We start from the raw sequence: 21555 nt of genomic DNA on the forward strand, positions 1-21555 counted from the left end.
AGTCTGCTTTGATTACTAATATTTGATCCTATGCACATCAGCTTTGATAACTTTTTAGATTAATATTAAAAGATCAACAATCAGGGACTTGAAAATTTCCTGGTCCAAATTGAGAGCTTGAATATATTAAAGTTAATATCGAGTGGGATTAGTTAATCTAAAGTTATTATCAGTGGGAAATCAAATTCCTTTACTTAAAGAAAAAAGTAGACAAATAGATGGCATTTTAAAATACACATTAGGGAAATAATTTCATGCAACACTTAATATGGGAAAATCCTAGCATGAATTGAAGAAAGCAAGACAACACGTCACTTCAGTTTTATATCTCTTTGGAACTTCATTTTCCTTTCTGCTGCATAATAGATTCAGGTTCATATCCTTGGTTTACCTTGGTTTAGACATCTTTTTATTAACAAACTGAACCAAGAAACTGATAAATGAGAAAGTTTCCCTGAACATTTTCAGAATGAAGGCAAGGTAAAATATCAGTAAGAGAATAGGAGAGATGAAAACAGATGTTGAGTTAGAATCTGTTAATGGGATATAGGACACATTGTTCAAACATGCAGATGATTTTAGGGGCAGGAAAGTTAAAAATAGAATAAAGCAAAGGTTGTCTATTCCAGCTATTTTTATTCATACATCTTTATTAAAATAAACTCCTTGAGAGCATGGATTATTTCATTCTTTGTATTTGTATCCTCAGAACCTAGCCCCTTAGTAGGAGATAAATCAAATAATTGATTGCTTCTTCAGAATCTGCTGTGTCCTTCATTTTTACTTCTGTGCTACTCACCTTGATTGCTCCAGTAGCTATACTCTTCCTCCAAAGGATATTTTTAGATAATCCTAACACCAACATATCCTCTTATCAAAAAGTGTAAATTACAAGTATGCTTTGACTTTCCTTCCCATGACCCAGAAGCATTATTTTCAAGCAACCCAGAAAATATTTTCCAAACCATAAAGAACCCAGTATTTCTATTTCTAAATATAGTCACTGTAAAAAGAATTATATGCAATATTGTCTAAGCAGATAGGTTAAAACCAAGTTGAAGGTTATTGCCAAGCCTCAAGCCCTTTTTTGTTTAGGGAACTCTCTGCCCCAAATGTGATTTCCTTGGCAGAATGGACAGATGAGAAGAATATATCCAATAGCTGTGAATGCAGTTAAAGCAGTGGTAGCCATAGGGTGCTGGAACTCGGTCAAAAACTAAAGGTGCCAAAATTACCCACTGCATCACAGGCAGTGGCCAGTGTCTCCAACTTGTTTTGCCATTAGACATCCATGACTGTAGAAGAGAGACTGATGACTGTGCAACTCTGCCTCACTTAAATCCAATTCATGTGCAAGTCAAGACTTATCACCCAATGATGTCATCAGTGGTCTTTAAATACAAAGGATAAATAATATGTAATACTGTACTTCCCGTTCGTTGTTAATAGGTCTCAGTTTAAATGAAATTTCAAAATATAAACATCCTAGAGTCATGGATTTAGAATTAAAAGGAACTTTGGAGGTGAACAAGTACAATTCCCTTGTTATATAGATGAAGAACCTCAGGCATGGTGAAGTTAAATTTTTAGTTCAGGGTTATTACTCTATTTTTCAGGAGTCCAAAAAAAAAAAAAAAAAAAATGACAGTTTTATTTAAATCAAGCCAGTTATAGGTTGGAAGATGAGGCAATCCATAATTTCACTTGGAAATGACTAAACAGTAAAAATTTATTATTTTATTTGAACTTTTGAAGTTGAAAAAAGTTAATTCCCTACTTGTCTTTCTGCTAATAGTTTAACTGTGGCTCTTTAGAGTTTTTAGGGTTATTAGTAAAATCTTAAATGTTTCTTTTGTTTTTTTCTCTTCAAGGAATGGACGTTTCTCTTGTGAACCAGCTGGTGGTCTTACATCTTTGACTGAGCCACCCAAAGGACCTGGTTTTGGTGTGCAATCAGGCCTCTAAGTAATTTGTATGAATTTGTGTAAAAACCCTAAATAAACCTGTGAAAATATTTCTCAGTACATTTAAAATAAATTAAAACTAATCTCCCCACCTATGGAAATTTAATATTGTATATTCTGGTTTGTGTTTACATTGGTGTTAACATAGATTTTAATTGTTATAAATACCATATAAAAATACACAAAATATCCTCTTTAAATCTTTTGGGTACTTTGGCTAACACACTATTATGTGTTTTGTAGGTATAAATATTTTTTTCCAACCATATTCATTTCAGCAACATAGTTCACATTTGACATGAAAAAGTATCTAATCACAATTAAATATGATTCTTGTCACATTTCAGTTCCTAAAATTGTATTTTGATATTCCATTGTAATGTTTTCTAAGTCGTAAATATCAGATTAATGATTATGATAGCTAACATTTATATAGCACTGTGCCAAGGATGTGTATGTGTTCACGTAGGTATAGCACTGTATTTTCCTAACGGTGATTTTCTCCAGGAATGCTTAGATAGTGGGATAAGGAAATTATTGTGTTTTCAGAGTCATTATTTTAAAAGGGAACACTTCTATCATATACAGACACATTAGTGTTGTCTTTGGCTACTTTGACTCAGATTACTAACAAATCAGATCTTCTTTTTAGTTGTGTATGTAAGTCAACAACACAAAAATATGTTTTGTGTTCAAGTAAAAAAAAAACCATTCTATTTATAATCATTTTAATGAGTTCAAAAAGTTATTAGTGGCTTTTATGGAATACATAGGCAAAGATCTATTACATTTATTTAGGGGTTCATCAAAAACACTTTTCTTTAAAAACTAACTGAATTTTCTACTAGCAAACATCAATAACCCCAAATCACAACTATATTCTCTTAATCCATTCCTAAATGAAATTTACAAATATTACTTTAAAAATACTCTGATCTCTGATAAAGCCTTCTATAATACCTTTTATATCTTATCTGTAAAATTCTGAAGGCATAGCTGGATACAGTTGAAGATTTTTTTTTTATTAGTAATGTCTATTTAATGTTCAGTATACAGAAATGTTAAATATTAATTTTTAAATTAAAAAAGTAAAAGACCTGTAGCAAGGACCTCGAAACAAAGTGATAACAGTCTTATCCTAGGTATCAGTCTCTAAATAATGTGTTATGAGAATGGAATGGAAGAAAGCATTTTTAAGTAAATGTTACAATGCCTTAATGCTCTAAAGATCTATAATTTTGTCTTTCACCAATGAAGATTGCAAATAACTTTCTATAATTTAGTAGATAGTTTTCTGTAGTTAACCTACAGTTTGGCTTTGAGCATCTCTGAATTAAGTGAGACTAGTCTACAGATATATGACTCCCATAAGGCACATATTCAAAGCTTTTCTAGTTTAATAGAATTTAACCCGAGTTTACTCTTTTCTGACATAATCTTCAGAAATCTAGCATATTAACTCCATGATAAGGCATCACAAGATTTTAGTTGAGAAAACATGCTAAAGATGTTAATTTATGTAATGATAATTTTGCTTCAAATTTAAAGTTTTAGATAACTCAAACCTTGTGCAAAATGCCTGCTTACATTATGTTCAGAGTACAAACTCTGCTTCATATCTACAAAAAAAAAAACTTGCATTTTATCAGAACATATGTATCCCTTGAATTTTACATTTTTATATTGCTAGATCCTTTCACTAATTATAAACATTTCTTTTATGTGATTTATTTTGTATATAATTATTTAAAATTTAAGCTCTTTTATAGGCAAGAACTGCTTTCTTATGGTCCTTGAAGTCCCAATGCCCAGCATCATAGTTTCTCTCAATGAGCTTTCATGCAGGCACTATCTGGTATAAGTAAATTCAATTAACAATCTATATTCTTTTCAAGAAAACATGAAAGCATTGTAAGAAATCACATTTCTAAACTGCTGAGCTAGTAATGAGAACTGTTCCCCAGTGAGTTCATGGCAAATTAGTCTAGGTAAGAAAGATGCTGAGAAACCAGTAGGGAGTCATCGTGCACTTCCTGCCCTTAAATCTTTTACTTGTTTCAGTGGGAGAGTTAAAGGGCAATTTACTGCTTAACAGCAAATTGATTAGCCCTTTAGAGTTCAGCTATTTTCTTGTCTTCCTTAGTACATTCTAGTACTTGCCATGGACAATGATCATTACGAAGATAAAAACCAAAAAAAGCATCTTGTCAAAAAGATTTATTGTATGATTATTACAAGGGTCAGAAAGTTTTTAATTCTACACAATTTTCATTGTATGAAATTTCTTGTGACTAGATTAACATTAACTATTCCAAGGATGCAAAAATAATTGCTACATAGAATTCTTCCTTATTTAATAATATATTCTATGATACTTCAACTATTTTTGTTAAATCCATTTAATAACAAATTGCTAATGTACTTTGCTAATCTAAAGCGGGTATCCTCATTTTATAGATGAAGGAACCAAGACTTACAGAAGTTACATGAAATCCATAATGATACAGATTAAGTTTCAGAGACAGGATATTAAAGTCATTGTTAGAATCTTGGGTCCTTCTGATTCCAACTGAGGCTTCACATCCTGCTTTTGACACATCCTGGGCAAGTCATTTCTCAGTACTCTAGGCAACTCTTCAGACTAAATTGCAGAGGAGTAACACCATAGTTCCTTTTATCAATTAAATCACAGACCAAGTTTCTAATCTTGTATTTGTTCGTGATTGTGTTTTTTATGGCATTTAAATCAAAAGAAAAGGGCACAAATTTGCTAAAACCACATAGTTCATATTATGGTATAAGCCTTAAATTTACTGTTTCCCATTAAGAATAACTTATTCAATAAAGTGTCTTGAAAATTCAATTACAAATGATGAAAATCTGCAGTAGAGCAGGGATTTGGTATATTAGGTTTCTAATTACTCAGTACATTAATTTTTAGCACACACAATGAATTTTTTTTTAAAATGACTTTTCTCTCATCCTGAAGAAGTTTCAAAGAAAGGCAGCACTGTCTGTCATCAGCTACTGCTTTTTTAACAGGCTTATTGTCAGAAGACATGCCTCTAGCACCTATCTTGGTAAAACTATCTTCCAGAGCTTTAGGACAATGCTCTTCAAAGATACGTAATATCTTTTGTTGAACTTAACTATACTTTCTATTATCTAGGTCTGGTTTTAATTTTTGTGTAATTATTAAATTGCTTGGTTTATAACCCCAGTTTCACAATGAAAAAGAAGAGTTCAGAGACTAAAAGGTAGTTTCCATTGCCTCTATTTGTTAAGACCATGATTAGCTTTAATGCATACCTCAACTGACAGCTTCTCACCTTATTTGTCCAAGTCCTACACTGGATCCATTTAATGAGATATGTATCATAATTCTTAGGGCTATAGTTGTCTTAAAACATTGTGTAGTGAATTGCCCCTGGATGGTGAGTCAAGACCTAGGCCACTTATTTATGTGCTTGTGTGACTCTTGGTTCTGAGTGAGCCTCTAAAATAGGACTAATAATAGAACCCACTTTACAGAGTTTCTTATAAAATAAGAATATATTGTAAAGAACTTTGTAAAACTTAAAGCACTATGGAATAAATACAGCATAAATAAATCCACAGTTATTTCTTCAACTTCGCTTTCCATCTCAATGTATCTAAATACTTTTTTAAACTGGAAATAATAAGTTAAATTTATTTAGTTAATAAAATTATTTGGTGTATGTGTGTACACGCATCTATTTTAACGCAGTCTAAACCAGCAGCAAAAAGATGGGAGACTCAGGTTATCAACTAAAATGTACAACCTGAATTTCTACTTTTAGTTCACATACTGACAATTTTACAGCTTAACTAAAAAAACTACCATTAAATTTAGTGCACTTCTTGCACTATAAATGGTTACAATGATAATTAAACGTTATTAACAAATATACACGGTATTATCTCCCTTTGATCTTGATTTTTAAGCCGATTCATTAAGTGTTTATTATGCAGTTACTGTACTGGCAGTGCAAGACAAACTTACATCCTGAAGATACTAAAAAAAAACAAACCCAAAACAAATCCAGCCCCTCCCGTCAAGGAGTTTATATTCTATTGAGAGGATGAAGACTGTACATGGATAAGTAAATAACAAAGTTGTAAATGATAGCATCTCATCCTTGATGCTTTGAACAGCATAAACTCTATCCTGGTTCAAAGCTACTCAAACTCCAAATTGCTAAGTGCTAGAAACCAGAGTGGAAAATTATATAGATTTCTTTTTATCTTTATGCTTCTTCGACAAGTCATACATCCTGCAGTTTGGACTGGCATGAGACAGACATGGGAAAATGAAAATGGTTCTAAAAAACAGTTCTTCCATTATCAACCATATTGTAATAAAGCTCTTAGATACACAAATCCGATTATTCTCATCCTCACCAGTTTGACACTGTTATGTTCACTGGGAATACTAAGCATAAATTAGGGTCTTTGTCCTTACGTATTTGGTTGGAAACAAGTTTTCCCTAATTTTAAAAACGAAACCAAAACAATTTCGAGGTTAGCATAAGGTAAATACCATGAGAGTCCTACAATAAATACTACCAGAAGAGCTCACAGACGCGGTCAAACGGTGTAAAAGGTTTTAACATCAGATTAAATGTTTTAAAACCACAATTAAAAAATTATTAATTATAGAACAAATCGATGTGTTGTCTTCGCTAGAGTAAATTTTTTCTCGAATCAAATGTGAATAAGGCACCTTGTCTAGGTTTTGAAGAACTCTTGAGTGCAAGTAAATATTCCCTCCCCAATCATTAACAAAAGGTCACTAGAGGGATTCCGGTCTTCTAGGCCTGGTTAATCATCTAACTCCTCCATCCCCTATACGGTGGCAGGAGTTCCAGGTCTCTTCACCTCCCATTGGCCAAGGTACGACGCAGGCGCACTACCGAATTACAACGGAACACAGCGACAGTTCCCATTCTTTAGGAGCTATCGTAGCCTCCTCCGCCCCTCGGCACTCGCCTGGGCCAATTCATTCGGCTGTGGAACTCAGCGCACGCGCACTGCCGAGTGTGGAAATACTCACTGCGCAATCGGACCCCACCTCACCCCTCCTGCCTCAGCCTGTGAAGCCGGCCGACCAAAGGCCGAGAATTTAATAGTGGAGGAAACCCGCACCTTAACCAGTCATTTAGCAATTTTCCCGGAGTTCGGGCACGCAATAGCACCCCCACCACAAATATAACATACACGTATACCCCATAAGGAAGCTTGCCGCCGCTGCCGCTGCCACTTCCAGAAGTTTCCAGTTGCAGCCTCAGCCACAGTCGCCACGAAAAGCTAGAATGGAGGCAGTTGGCTCCGCAGCGTCAGCGGCGCCTGCGCTCAAACCTCCCTCCCTTTGATCGCCCCCTCCCACCTTGAGTCGAATGACAGGGGGAGGTAGGGGGTAGTCAGGAGGGAGAGAGGGAGGGGTGAGGAAAGGCGGGGGATACTTTAGGGTGGATGGGGGAGGCACCACTAGCTCCATAAGCACAAAGGGAAAAGTTAATGCCCCAGTTCCTGGCCAGGGTTCTACGCTTGATATATCCCGATTTCTTCCCCTACTCCATACCCCCTACACCGCACCGTAGCATTCGTTTCACGTTATTAGTGCAAATTTAGGGGAAGGGGATAAGAGGGTAGTAAAGGGGGAGGAAGGGAGTGGGGGCGGGGCAGTCGGGAGGCGGGGTTGTCACGCCGCGTGTCCCGTGCCTGCTGGCGAGTCACGTGCCAGAGCCACAACCAATCGCAGAGCCGGGTTGATCCTGGGAGCGAGGAGGCTGTGGTGAGGGACGGGCAAGACAGGAGATGTTTTCAAACCCGACCCCGGCAGTGGTGTTGGTGACGGTTGTGGCGAAGACGGCAACCAGGACAACGGCTACACTGAGCCTCCAGCTACGGGGTTAAATCCTTGGACACGGAACAAGAACCGGAATAGGGGTGGGTAAAGGGAGGGGGGGCGTGGCGGGGACTGAGGAGCTGAGGAGGAAGGAGGAGCTCGACTGCGAGCTATTTCCCGGGCGCCCGAGAGGAGACCCCGCAATCCTGCTTCGCCGCTCGTCCCCCACTTCTCCTACACAAGGTAAGGGACGCGCCCCCTTTTCCTCACCCACCTTTCCCAGCCGCGGCAGCGGGTCCATCCTCCCCCTGAGCTGAGAGCGTCCTCCCCGGTGCGGGGATGGGGCCGAACTGAGGCGGTGGTAGGCAGGGCAGTGACAGGCAGACCGTTACCAGTCCTCTTGCCCCCGACAACACCCTGGCTCGCCTCGCCTTGATCTCCCTTTTCCCGACGCCCTCCACTCGCCACAAGCAGCGAAGGCTGAGCTATCTGCCGGTGTGTGAAGCCGCCTGAGTACCAGTGGCTGTCACCGTGCCGGCATGAGGGGTGGGGGGCGGTGCTGGGAGGGTCCTGGACGGTGGGTGGGGAAGTGGACGGGGCAGGGGGCGGGGGGAGAGGGGCTGCGGAGTGGTGGCTGCTGTGTTGGGAGGGATTTCCTCCCCTCTACCCTGTTCTCTCTCGGGAGGTTTCCCGGTGCTGCTGCCTTCCGTAATATGGCGGGGGCTGGGGAGGGAGGGAGCAAGCGTGCTCGCGCGCGCGCCTCCGCTTATGGATGTGCGCGCGCGCCGAGGGAGTGTATGTCTATGTGTTTCTGTGGCTCCAAGAGGGCGCCGCCTGTGGGTGCCAAGGCGTGAAGGGTGGCGCCCGGGCGCGCGCGCGCTCCCGCCGATGTTTGTAGACAGCTTTGCGGGAGGCGGAGGGGGGAGGGTAGCGGAGGCATCAGCTTGTCAGTTCACCTGGTGCAGCTTCCGAAAGGAGGTGGCGGAGAGGGGGAGGGGAAAGGGAGAATTCCGAGAGTTGTGAGGAGAGGCCATGAATGAAGAAAGGAGAGGAAATTACTGTTTCTTGCTCGGGTTTTTCGAGAGAAAAGGAAACGTCGGCTCAACAGCCACTTGTTTTTAAGCGCCGGATACGTATATGGCATTGTGCAATCAGCCCTTTTCAGTTGCTTTCCTTTTGTCCATTTAAGCCGCGATCTTGAACGATCGCTGCCCGTCACGTTCTTAGGTCTCATTTTGAGGGATAATGTTGTGTGACTCATCCTAGAGGATCTCAAAGCGTTCTGCCCACCCAGACGGATGGCCCGAGAAGCAATCGAAGCGCAGCTGACAGCTGGTTTAGCAACAACACTGCGCAACTGTTTAAGACGGAAGTTGTGTATTACAGCCCCTTGAAATCATAAGGAGAATGTTTAAGCTGGGTAACTGGAATTGTCATTTAGCCGAGACATTATGGTTCAATTGAGAACTCCAGTGTAATGTGACCGAGGCTCTTTAGTGGTTACAGGAACTCGGGGATTTTATCTCAATTACTCCGTGCAGTTTTCTGGATATTTTCAGTTTTAAATAGCCCTGTTTAAAAAAAAAATGGACGAAGAGAGAAATTGGGAAATAATTTTAATAAGTTGTCAACTGAGTTGACAACAAATATTCGGATACATTTTTAAGCATATAGGTCAGTGTAGGAGATCTTCCAGTTTCTTGAATCATCATGCAAAGGCTTTCCTAGAGATTAGCTCAGCACTGGCAGAACATATGCTTTCTTGGCGCCAACTAGCTTAAAAACAAAATGAGATAGGGAAGAGGGTGTAGTAGTTCCGTTAACAAGTCGTTTTTTAATGCTATTAAAGCTTTAAAATATTAACTGGAGATTTTAAAAAAAATTCTGTACAAATAAAGATCTTTTACGTTTGACACAAACATTAATTGGACTTCTAAAACTGTACAATTCCTATTCAGGGGCTTATCTTGAGAACAGATCAGATGTAAATATGGCTTTAAGACGAAGAACATATGGTCCTCCTAGAAGAGAAATTAGAACAAGAAATAACATACCTTTAAAACACCACCTATCCCATCATAGATTGTCTTTTGGATGGTCCTGGATAGAAGTAGCAAAGTTATTAAAGGAGAGGGATAAGTATTGTGTGAAGTAAGAAAAAAGAATTTATAGAACTATTGTCTCTATTTAATATTATATAGAACATAGTGTAAAATATAAGAGAGTGAGATGAAGAAATAAAAAAATTCACATGAAGCTTCCTCTTATAATAAGTTCATTATAAAAGAAGAAAAAAGCATATATTTGATTTCTAAGTCAGTGAGATTTTAAGGAAGGAGTTTTGATCTCTTTAACAAAGATGATTCTACTGCTTTAATTTTCTAAAACCTAATGAAAAAGTTACTTTTATTGTTCTAAAGCAGGTTTGATAGGTGATAGATGGTGGAAGTTTTGGGGGAACATTTTATTTTTAGGACTTTTTTTTACTTTGAGGGATGTAAAGAAAGATAATTATGAAAAAGAGGCTTTAAAAAAAAAGTCTAATATCTTTTTTATTTATACCATCTCGGAATCATTTCTGGAATTCTTAAAAAGCCCCCATCCTCAAATTATTTCTCCTAATAAAGAAAAATATTAGCAAAAATACCAGTTACCTGCATTTGATAGTGCTCAACCTTTTTGCCCTGAGGAGGGAGTATATTTCATTATCTGTTCTTCAGAATCTTAATTAGTTTTTCAGTTACTCAATGTAACTTCCTGTTAGTTATCTTTACATTTCCATTGTTGTCGTTATTGTGTGTATTTTTCTTTTGGTCCTAATTTTTTCATTTTTTTGTTAGCATATATAAATTTTTTACATGTTTCATTTAGTTTGCCTTCATATGCTTCCATTAAAGCTTTTTTTGACTGAATATGCAACATTCTATTAAATTGACATAACACTTTTTTAAACTTACATTTTTAAATATGTAAACTAATATTTAGGAACTTTTTGAATTATTGCCTTTTGAGTTTTTTTTTTCCTGCCAGGTGAAATATATATAGCTCGCTTAGTGAGCTTGGTTTTTCTCATAATAGTCAGAAATCACCTCCAACTCTGCTACTTAGTACTTTTAGTACTTAGTACTTAGACAAGTCTTTTAATCTGTCTGCATTTATTTTCTCATTTCTAAAATGAGGGGGATTAGACTATATGTTTTCAATCTTCTGAATAAGAATTTCTCTGTGGAAAATGTAGGGGGTGGGAGGAAGCAGAGGGATAGGTCCAGACTTGTGATTTTATTAGAGGAAGGGGTTTTCATACTACATAATCCTGGCAAATAATTTTTTTAATAATATGTAGTCTGCATTGACGCGAGTTTTTTAGTCAGTAGTCACCCAGCTAGTTTGCATAAGAGGCAGGATTTGGATCCATGTCTCCTTGACTCCAGTGCCAATACTCTATTTTCTGCTCCATGCTATCTTAAAGTAAAGTCCTGGCCTAAAGTGAAATAGAATCCTTTCTTTGGAAAAATTTGTTAATATTTTCTACAAACTTTTATGGTTAACCTGTGGATCTGCTGTTACAGTACTTGCTTTTGATTGAACATAGATTATAATTGACAAAAGAGCCGTTCATAGCTTAGGTACAATCTTAGTAAAGCTTCTTATGTATATTTTAAATACCATGTTGCAGAGAATACACTTTGACTTCAGGAAATAGTTAATTCATCATAGATTCAAAAGAGTATTCAAAGTCCATCCTACCCCATCCCCCAGACAAAAAAAAAAAAACATAACAAACAAAATGCTAAACATGTTTGGTTTTTATTTTATTGTGGGTCTATTTTTTTTTTTTAATGAGAATATTTGGAAGATATTGAGGTACTTTGTGGATTTCTTGGCAGCATTCTTTTTTTTTAAATTTTATTTTATTTTATTTATAAAACATATGCATGGGTAATTTTTTTCCAACATTGACCCTTGCAAAACCTTCTATTCCAAATTTTCCCCTCCCCCCCAGATTGGTAGTCCAATACATGTTAAATATGTTAAATACGATATATGTATGCATATTTATACAGTTATCTTGCTGCACGAGAAAAATTCAATCTAGAAAGAAAGGAAAAAAAAACCTGAGAAGGAAAACAAAAGTGCAAGCAAACAATAAAAGAAAGAATGAAAATGCTATGTTGTGGTCCACACTCAGTTCCCATAGCCTTTTCTCTAGATGTAGATGACTCTTCATTATTGGACAATTGGAACTGGTTTGAAACATCTCATTGTTGAAGAGAGCCACGGCTATCAGAATTGATCATCATATAGTCTTGTTGTTGCCACGTATAATGATCTCCTGGTTCTGCTCCTTTCACTTAGCATCAATTCATGAAAGTCTCTCCAGGCCTCTCTGAAATCATCCTGTTGGTCATTGAGGACTACAAAGAGGGCTGCCACAAACATTTTGTCACATACAGGTGCCTTCCCCTTCTTTAATATTTCTTTGGGATGTAAGCCCAGTAGAAACACTGCTGGATCAAAGGGTATGCACAGTTTGATAACTTTTTAAGCATAGTTCCAAATTGCTCTCCAGAATGGTTGAATCTGTTCACAATTCCACCAATAATGTATCAATGTCCCAGTTTTCCTACATCCCCTCCAACACTTGTCACTATCTTTTCCTGTCATGTTAGCCAATCTGAGAGGTGTGTAGTGGTATCTGAGTTGTCTTAGTTTGCATTTCTCTGAACAATAGTAATTTGGAACACCTTTTCATATGACTCGAAATAGTTTCAATTTCTTCATCTGAAAATTGTCTGTTCATATTCTTTGACCATTTAGCATCTTGGCAGCATTATTAAAGTAGTCAGGTGAGCTACATATTTAATGGAATTTGAAAGGTACTTTTTTGTAAAGTCCCTTTTTTTTTTTTTTTTTTTTTTTTTGCTTGGGAAGGAATTTAAAATATTGTAATTTACCACTCATTACTGAAGGCACTCAGATGGGGCAATAGAGTGAGATTTTATTTATGGTCTCTAGGTTAAGCAGTTATGGAAATGAGAGACATTGAGTGATGATGAATAGGACTAAAGGATTAATGTTTTAATAGGTGCAGCCATTGCCACTCTCAGTTTTGAAATGTCCACTATGGATGGATCCATGGAAATGCTTCTACATCCTTCTGAAATCCTTGAATTAATTTGGTTTTAAGCTTCTTGAGTCCAGGACTGTATTTATTTGTATTTTTTTATTTTGTAACCCCAGAGCCATCTCTTTCTCCCCCTCCTCTACCACACTACCCCAGACAGTTTTGTGAATTGATTATTCCACCTTTTGGGGGGGGGGGGATAATTAAGTGGGATCATTAAATTTGAATGCCCATAGTAAAGGCTACCAGAAGTAACAGGAAATTGATGTAATTTTTGATAAGCTGCCAATACGAAGATAACTACTTGGAATCTTCCTTAACTTTTCCTTTTCCTTTAACATTCTTTTTTTTTTTTTTTTTCCTTTACCATTCTTATCCAGTAAGTTGACATGTGTTATCCAGTCTTCTTCAAAATTTCTTCATTCACATAATCTCTTCCCTATTTCAGGTTATCATCCTCTCTCCCTGAGCCCATTGAAGTAGTCTTCCAATTGGTCTCCCCTACTTGTCCTCCCATCTAGCATCCATAATGCCACCAAACTGGTATTCCCAAAACACAGGCCTAACTACATTATCTCTAGAAAAATTATGAAATCCTGAGCTTGATGTTTAGAGTCCACCCCAATATGGTTGCCTCCTACTTTTCTAGGCTTAATTCATATTTGTCTTTCATAAGGACTCCACTGCAGTTAAATTTGTTGTGCTGGATTTTCTGATTATATGATATTCTATCTTCTGCTTCTGGGCCTTTTCCCAAGTGGCTTTATGTCTGGAATGCACTGCCCTCTCAGCTTTGCCTTACAGAATGTCTAACATCTAAGCACAAATCAGATGCTCCTTTCTACATAAGGCCTTTCCTAATTCTTTAGTTAATATTACTTGATATCTCTTGAAATTACTCGGAACTACTTTGCATTTACTTATTATCTATGCACATTTTGTATCTCTCCAAGTAAAATATAAACTACATCAGAGCAGGATATAGTTTTGGTTTTGCTTTTTATCCTCGGCATTTGGCACAGTAACTTGTGCATTCTAAGTGTTTGATAAATGTTCAGTTTTGAACTGATTTTCATAACTAGCATAACAAAAATTGTTCATTTCAGGATTAATGTTATAAATGTTAGTTTTTCAAGAGACCAGCCTATGAACTATCAGTAGTTCTGAGAACATTCTTTGAAACAAATTATTTTTTTAAAATAGATGCATTGTCCAGAGGCTGTTGAAAAGGATTCTTTAGGAGCAATCAAAATAACTGTAGAGTGGTGCTGCAAATAAGCAGTTTGAGGAGAAGATGACAGGTAAGGAAAAATCAAAATTTAAATTAGGATTCTCATCTCAACGTTTCTGAAAGTCTCAAAAATTATATCCAACCACAGATGTCTTTCAAACTGAAAAGATAGAAGAAAGGGAGGGAATAAACCTTTATTAAGTACCTATTATGTGACAGATACTGCATATATCATAACAATCCTTTGAGATAGATACTATCATTATTTACTTTTTACAAAAGTTGAGCATACTAAGACCTACAGAAATTAAGTGAGCCTACTTAAGTGTCTAAAAGAGCCTTTCTTCCTGATTCTAGGCCCAGTGTTCTCTTCACTGCACAATTTAGCTATCTCTGAGGTAGAATTAAAGTTCATAGGATCTTAAATTTAGAACTGTAAAAGGGACCCTAAAAGTCATCTAGTCCAACCCTTCTGTTTTACAAGTGAAGTGACTGAAGTTTACAGAGGATACAGTGATTTGCAAAAGTCTGCTAGTAAATGGCAAAGTTGGGATTGGAACCTAGGTACTATCCCCATATATACTGGGTTTTCTTAATTGTACTAAATTGTTTCTCTTATCAAGTTGTGTGCTATTAAGAATCTCCTTGGTTTTGAAAACTCTGTAAGACCACATTGAAAATATTTGTGTGTGCTTTTTGAGAAATCCTTTAGCATTTTGGTCAAGAGTGATTCAAGCAGTGAGGAGTTTCATAATATCTGGTTGTCAGTTTTTATTTGTACCAGAAGTTTGGGTTGGTGATATGAGGGGGGATGAAGAAAGGGAGTAGAATGCGTGTGTGTGTGTGTGTGTGTGTGTGTGTGTGTGTGTGTGTGTGTATTTAGAGCATACCTGTAGTTTTCTCTCAGATTTGATTTATATAATATATAAATTTTTTCCCCCTCCTATTTGTATCTTGTTTCTGGTTGCTGTTTGGCTTTGGAAAAAAGAAAACCTTAGGTGGCTTCCTCCATTTTCTGAGAATAGCTGCAATAATTTTTATCGACTAATCTGATAAAATATAACCCTGAATTAAGTAATGAGGCTAAAACCTTCCCAGGAGTAGCAGGATGGAGCACGCATACATATTAATACTTATGTAACATTCATTATTTCATCTTTCTTTCCAAAACAAATGTATATGCAATTTACTTTATAATCCACAAATTACCTTTCTGATAAGAATTTGAATTAGTAGGCTATAGAAGTATGTTTTAAGAATGTTCTTAAATTTACGTGATTTATTAATAGTAAGAGCTTACATTGGGCTATTTTTCTCTTTGCAAAGTTCATTTTAAACAAGTCTTGTTTTATAGATGAAGAAACTGATTCAGAGAAGTTGTGACTTGCCCAGGGTCCTATGGGGCTTAAATCCAAGTCTTTTGACTCCAACCTTAGTGTTTCTTCTCCTATAACTTATTATCTCTCAAATAATAAAGTTATTCCTTTCTTCTATATCATCTTACTTTGTAAAACTATAAGCACTTGAATCCTTATAAAAACCTTCCTCAGAAATTGTGGCTAATATTAACAGTTTTAGAGAGAAGCTGGATGAAGTATTTTTCATACTCATGTGATTGAGGATAATTCTTGTATATAAAATATAATATACAATAAATGTTTATGGATTTATAAGTTTCTGCAGGGCTTTTCTACCAGCTTGATGAGGTAGGTAGTATAAATATTATAATCCCTATTTTACAGATGAGGGAACTGAGGCACAGAGAGATTCAGTGATTTGATATTTGACTACTATGGAATTAATAAGTATTCATGTTTGAATTTGAACCAGATGCCAATCTGATTCCAAATCCAGAGTTGTTTTACTTTTTTATACAAGTTAAATGTCAAGAAATTGAACCATTCTGTCTCTCTATTTATTCATCTGTAGGTATTTACTACCTACCTCACTCAGTTAGTTGTTAGAAAAGCATTGAAAATATATTTATAAATAGTTATTGTATGTTATATTTCTTGTAAATGGAATAGAAATATTCTGGTTAAATAGTTAACAATTTTCTTTCAAGTAACTGGAAATGAAAGAATAATATTCACAATAAAAAGGCATTGTTTTTTATTTTTAATTAAGATTATTCCAATCCACTGATTTTTTTTTTCCCTTGAAGTAGTCTTATAGTATGATTCTTCTATCATCAGAAATTCATTATTACTGTTAATTAGGTTTCTTTTAATAAATACTTGTAAATATTAATACCAGGCTACAGCTGAACACAATCCTTTCTGTTTGTTTTCACACATTTGAAAGTAAACAGAAACACACATTTGGTTTTCTGCAAAACTGTGAAGTCTCTGGCTTCGTCTACTCACTTTCCTTGACCTTTGTCCTTCCTCTAGTGGTGGATATTCCACATCTGAAGGTGAGCGCTTTTCTTGGGCCTTATAAAATATTATCTTATGTTTTTCATTTTATGGTCCCACATCTCTTCTTCCTTTAGCCAGATTCCTGGAAAAAGCTCTCTGCTGTGTGCTGCCTCCACTTCCTCTATTCTGCTTTACTTCTCAACTATTTTCATTCTAGTTTCTCACCTCACCATTCAACAGAAACCTTTCCCTCCAAAGTTATCAGTGATCTCATAGTTACCAAATCTGATTGGTTTTTCTCAGTCCTAATTTATTTTGCCTTCGAGGCACCATTTGCTACTGTTGATATACTCTTCTCTTGCTAGACGTTTTTCTCTAGGATTCTACAACAACATTCTTTCTTGGTTTTCCTTCTACCTGTCCTTCTCATTGTCCTTTGTTGGATCACTATACCTATTTCCCACCACCTGTGTACCACTCAAAGAGTGGGAGCCCTTCTTTCCTTTGTTTCACTACATTCTGACACTTCATGACCTTGTATTTAATTATTATCTCTGGCCATGTTACTCAGGTTTATAACCTCAGAGTCATCTTCAATTCATCACTCTTTCTTATTCATCTCTCTTATTCAGACAGTTACCAAATCTTGCTGTGTAATATTCTATGGAACTACATTCCCAACTCCCATTTCCCCTGGATGAATAGGCCCCCAGAGAATGGCTGTTTCTCCCTTGAGAATTCTTAGGATATTTGGAGATTAAAGGGATGGTTTTCTAATCATACAGCTGCAAATCCTCACCAGTATGCTTCTCTTTTTGATAATTAATTGATATCAATTAGCTAGCCAAGCTAAAAAAAAAAAAAAAAAAGAAGAAGCTTAATTAGCTTTTTAAAGAAATATTTTATTAGGTGATTAATAAATGCTTAGTTGACTGACTGAAGATAGTGTAGTAAGAAAGAACTGTTGCTGTAATGCATCTTCTCAAAAGTTTGTAAAAATCAGTTCTCTCAAGAATATATAGAGTCCAGGGAAAATTGGGCATTAGATTAGCATACATGTGGTAAAAAGAGTTAAGTCATAGTTCCTGGAAGTCCTTTTGCTAGAGTCCTTGAGATATTCCTGTTAGTCATGAAGTAGCTTCCTGTTGGGCTACTTGTTGAGTCCTGAAGCTTTAGGGTAGCTATAAAATATTTAGTTTGTCCTCTTCCAATGTAGACTCTACCTCCAGTTGCCACTATTCCTAGGGATGCCATCAAAATGCTAATGAGAAGTCCAGATTATCTGATCCTCCAAAATTCACAAAGTTGTCCTGGAAGACAGGTTCACAGCCTGTCCAGGCAGGTTGGAGAGCTATGACATTCTTTCTTTCACCTCATGCCACAATGATATTCCCCTTTCTTTCAAGTAATTCTTTCTCAGGAGCTTGACTAGAACTGCTCTTCATTCTAAATTGTTAGACATGAAAATTAAATTCAGTTCCAAATTGACTTATAATTTATAAAAAACCTACTGAACATACATTAGTGTAATGCTTTTGATTTGAGTTGAAATATTTTTTTCATTAATAAAGGTACCAGGGTATAGAATCTTGTTAGTTTAAGTGGAGTGGAATGCTTGACTCAACCACCTCTTCTTAGCTTTTATAGTTATTTCCATAACATATATATCTCCCTTTCTTTTTACCCAAATGACTCTGCTTTAGACTTTTATAATAGCCTCTTACTTGTTCACCCTTTCTCAAGTCTCTTTCTTCTCCAGTCCATCTTCCATATAGTTGCCAAAGTCATATTCCTAAAACTGATGTCCAATGTCATTTATGCTGGTTAAAAACTCTGATGGTTCCCTCTTATTTCTAGGATCAAATCATATTCTCCTGGTTGGCAGTTAAAACCCCATGATAACCAGGTTTTATTATATGTATATTTCTTGGCTTTATTATGCATTACTTCTCTTCTTTTACTTTGACATCTAGACAAACTAGACTTGTTACTAATCAAATAGCACACTCTTCTTCAAATAGCACAGTCTTCTGTCTTTGCATAGGCTGCCCAACATTCTATGCATTCCTTTAATTCTTTACCTCTTCTACCTCTTTAAATTCCTAGTTTGTTTCAAAGCCCAGGTCAAGTGTTACCGTCTACATGAGAACCTTTTTAAAAATCCTCTAATATCTTTTATTGTGTATGTGTGTGTGTGTGTGTGTGTATAACACAATAATACACATACACTGCTTCCTCTATGTAATAATATAAAGTTTTTGAAGTCAGTGACTGTTTTATTTTTATCTTAGTATCTGCAGTCCCTAATTCAATAAAATCATATTATCTCTGGACTGTTCTGGTCTCTTTCCACTAGATATTTTTCCTACTACCCCTGAAGTCCCCCCTGGGAAGGACAAATTGGCAAGGCTACTAAAAATCTATTTCTGCAGATATAGGGATATATAAGAGAACTTTTAATGTTATCACAATTTTTTTCCCTCAGTCACCAAGTTTTGGAACCAGCTATTTAAAATAAATATAACTTCTTCCTTTTGAGCTTTCTCTTGGCTGCCTACCTTTATTTTTTTCTGTCTGGACATGTTAGAGCCGCTCCTCCCTCTGTTCTGAGAGTCTTAGATGCTTATACTTAAGAGTCCTTCTGCTCTGACTTGTTAATACCTTGGGCATGTGTCTTCCCATACCTCACCTTCACCTTGGTAACAGTACGATTATTTTTTATGCAGGCTAGTTACTCGAGTTGGGTGGATAATCCATAATCTCAGGGCAAGTTCCTCAAATTCTAGTTTTCTTTCATTTAGCTCTCTTGATGTGGAAGCAGATATCAGCTGATTTTACTAATTAACAACTATTCAAGTGCTGGTTATGGGGAGGTCAGGAGAACATGGAAGGAAGTGGAGGGATCCTTGTTTATAGCTAACCATATGTTTATGGCTATTGGAATAAAGTTCAGACCATTCTACAGTTTATAGTGTGGCTAATTAATCACCTTCATCTTCCCTAAAGACTCTTCCTTTCTTCGACTACCAGGACATTTCTCCTTCCTAGTTTTTACCCTACCTTTCTAATTGATCTATCTTGTAACATTATTTGTCTCCCATCCCCTTTACATGAGTTTCCTCAGAATGCTCAGTCTGTAGTTTATTTTTTAATTTATTTTTAATATACATTGCTTTATGAATCATGTTAGGAAAGAAAAATCAGAACAAAAGGAAAAAAACATGGGAGAGAAAAAAAAACAGAAAAAAGAAGTGAATATAGCATGTGTTGATTTACATTCAATCTCTATAGTTCTTTTTATGGATGCAGATGACATTTTCTATCCAAAGTCTATTGGGATTGCTTTGGATTACTGAACCATTGAGAAGAACCAAGTCTTTTATAGTTGATTATTGTACATTCTTGCTGTTATTGTGAACAATGTATTCCTGGTTCTGCTTGTTTTGCTCAACATCTGTTCGTGCAAATCTTTCCAGGCCTTCTTTCACATTTTTTTTTTCATCTTTGTATATTGTAGATTAACTAGACTTCAGCTGTTTTCCAAACTCAGTGTGCTGTTTGCTGCCTCTACTCCTGTAGATGGCTTCCATATCTGCATATATCCAACCCTTAACTCTGTCCTGAGTGCCAGTTTCACATCTCCAGTTGCCTGTGAGATGTGATCTCTACTTGGATGAACTATAGGCATCTGAAACTCATCACATGCAAAATGGAATTAATAAACTTTCTTCCTACTCTTACTCTTCTCTATGTTCTCCCTAGTTCTGTAGAATGAACTATGTTCCTAAAGAAGGCACTTAGGTTTGTAACCTAGGAGTCATTCTGAGCTTTTTAGCTCTCACTCTCCTCTCATAGCCAAATTTTGATTCTGTATTTTCAGTATATGCCACAATGACATTAAGCCAAGTTCTCAACACTTCTTATCTGGACTATTGCAGTAACCTCCTAATCTCCTGAAATTCAGTCTTTCCCCATAAAGCGACCAAATTTAGTGGTTCTTCATTACCTTTAGGATAATATAAAAATCAACTATTTAGCATTCAAAACCCTTCAAAATCTGATACCAGATTAAAACTTTTTTTGATTGTTTTCATTTAATTTTTCTTTCCTGTCCACCCTCCTAGGAAAAATAGAAGTGAAAATCTTTTCAACAACATGGAAGTCAAGCAAAACAAAATTCTACCTTAATCATGGCCAAGTCTCATTCAGTAACTTGAGTTTATGGACTCTGTTGGAAAGTACTTAGCATTCCTCATCATTGGACCATTGGAATCTTAGCTGGTCATTGTGTAGATTAAATGAGTAAATTTGTAAAGTGCTTTGCATAGTGCCTGGTATATAGTAGGGGCTTATTCCCTTTCTTGCCCCTCATTGATTAGAATTCTTACCTAATTCAAAGTTGACTTTAAAATGTACAAGTTGTTTTCCTAGCTCTGCCAACTTTATTCTGCAACAGTTTGAATCTTCCTAGATTTCACTGAACCTGTCCCTTTCTTCATTTCTTATAGCACAGTCTTGTTCAATTTTACTCTCATACCATAATTTCATGATCATCCTTTTAATTTCTAGTTCTTTACTACTACAAAAAGAGATTTTTTTTGAGGGGGAGGGGAGAATGAAGGTCGGTGGTGATATTGGTCTAGTAGTTTATCTCTGTATAAGTAGTTTTGGAGGCATATTTCTAAATGGTTTCCTGTGGTGTCCTCTTCTTTTGTATATTATATGATGGTTCTCTGGGAGAGCAGGTTTCTTGGGGAGGTTTTCTGGAGGCAGCCTCAGTTTCAGTACAGATCAATAATCACCTCAAATACAGCCAGTTAAAATCCAATCTTTTATTGTCTCTTCCAAAATAGTCTGGTTAGTTTTCTTAGAGGCCTATCTCCTTCTTTGGTTCCAAGAGTTCTTGCAGCTTGTCTTTTAGCTCTTTCAGCTTCTGCCTCTAGCTCAACTCTGACTCCTGGCTTCTCAATCTCCTCCACTGACTTCTCACTTCTCAATCTCTTCAA

General features: G+C 36.5%; 2 protein-coding genes across 6 annotated transcripts in view; both read left to right on the forward strand.

Moving 5' to 3' along the window:
- The window catches only part of NDUFV2 (NADH:ubiquinone oxidoreductase core subunit V2), a 39517-nt gene extending 34690 nt beyond the window's left edge, over positions 1 to 4827 (forward strand). The window contains 1 exon segment of the mRNA XM_003760055.4: positions 1872 to 4827. Coding sequence (XP_003760103.2) covers positions 1872 to 1965 — 94 coding nt within the window. The 3' untranslated portion in view covers positions 1966 to 4827.
- A 2902-nt stretch (positions 4828 to 7729) lies between these two features.
- The window catches only part of ANKRD12 (ankyrin repeat domain 12), a 173980-nt gene continuing 160154 nt past the window's right edge, over positions 7730 to 21555 (forward strand). For 4 of the 5 annotated variants that reach the window (XM_012541540.3, XM_023496243.2, XM_003760057.4 and 1 more), the window contains exon 1: positions 7730 to 8076. The gene's annotated coding sequence lies outside the window, so the exon portion shown is untranslated. Of the gene's footprint in view, positions 8077 to 14161; positions 14260 to 21555 lie in introns of all 5 variants that reach the window. The other variant, XM_012541541.3, reaches the window with a different exon arrangement.

The sequence above is a fragment of the Sarcophilus harrisii genome, chromosome 1 (genome assembly GCF_902635505.1).
Source record: "Sarcophilus harrisii chromosome 1, mSarHar1.11, whole genome shotgun sequence".
In the NCBI taxonomy this organism is placed as follows: Eukaryota; Metazoa; Chordata; class Mammalia; order Dasyuromorphia; family Dasyuridae; genus Sarcophilus; species Sarcophilus harrisii.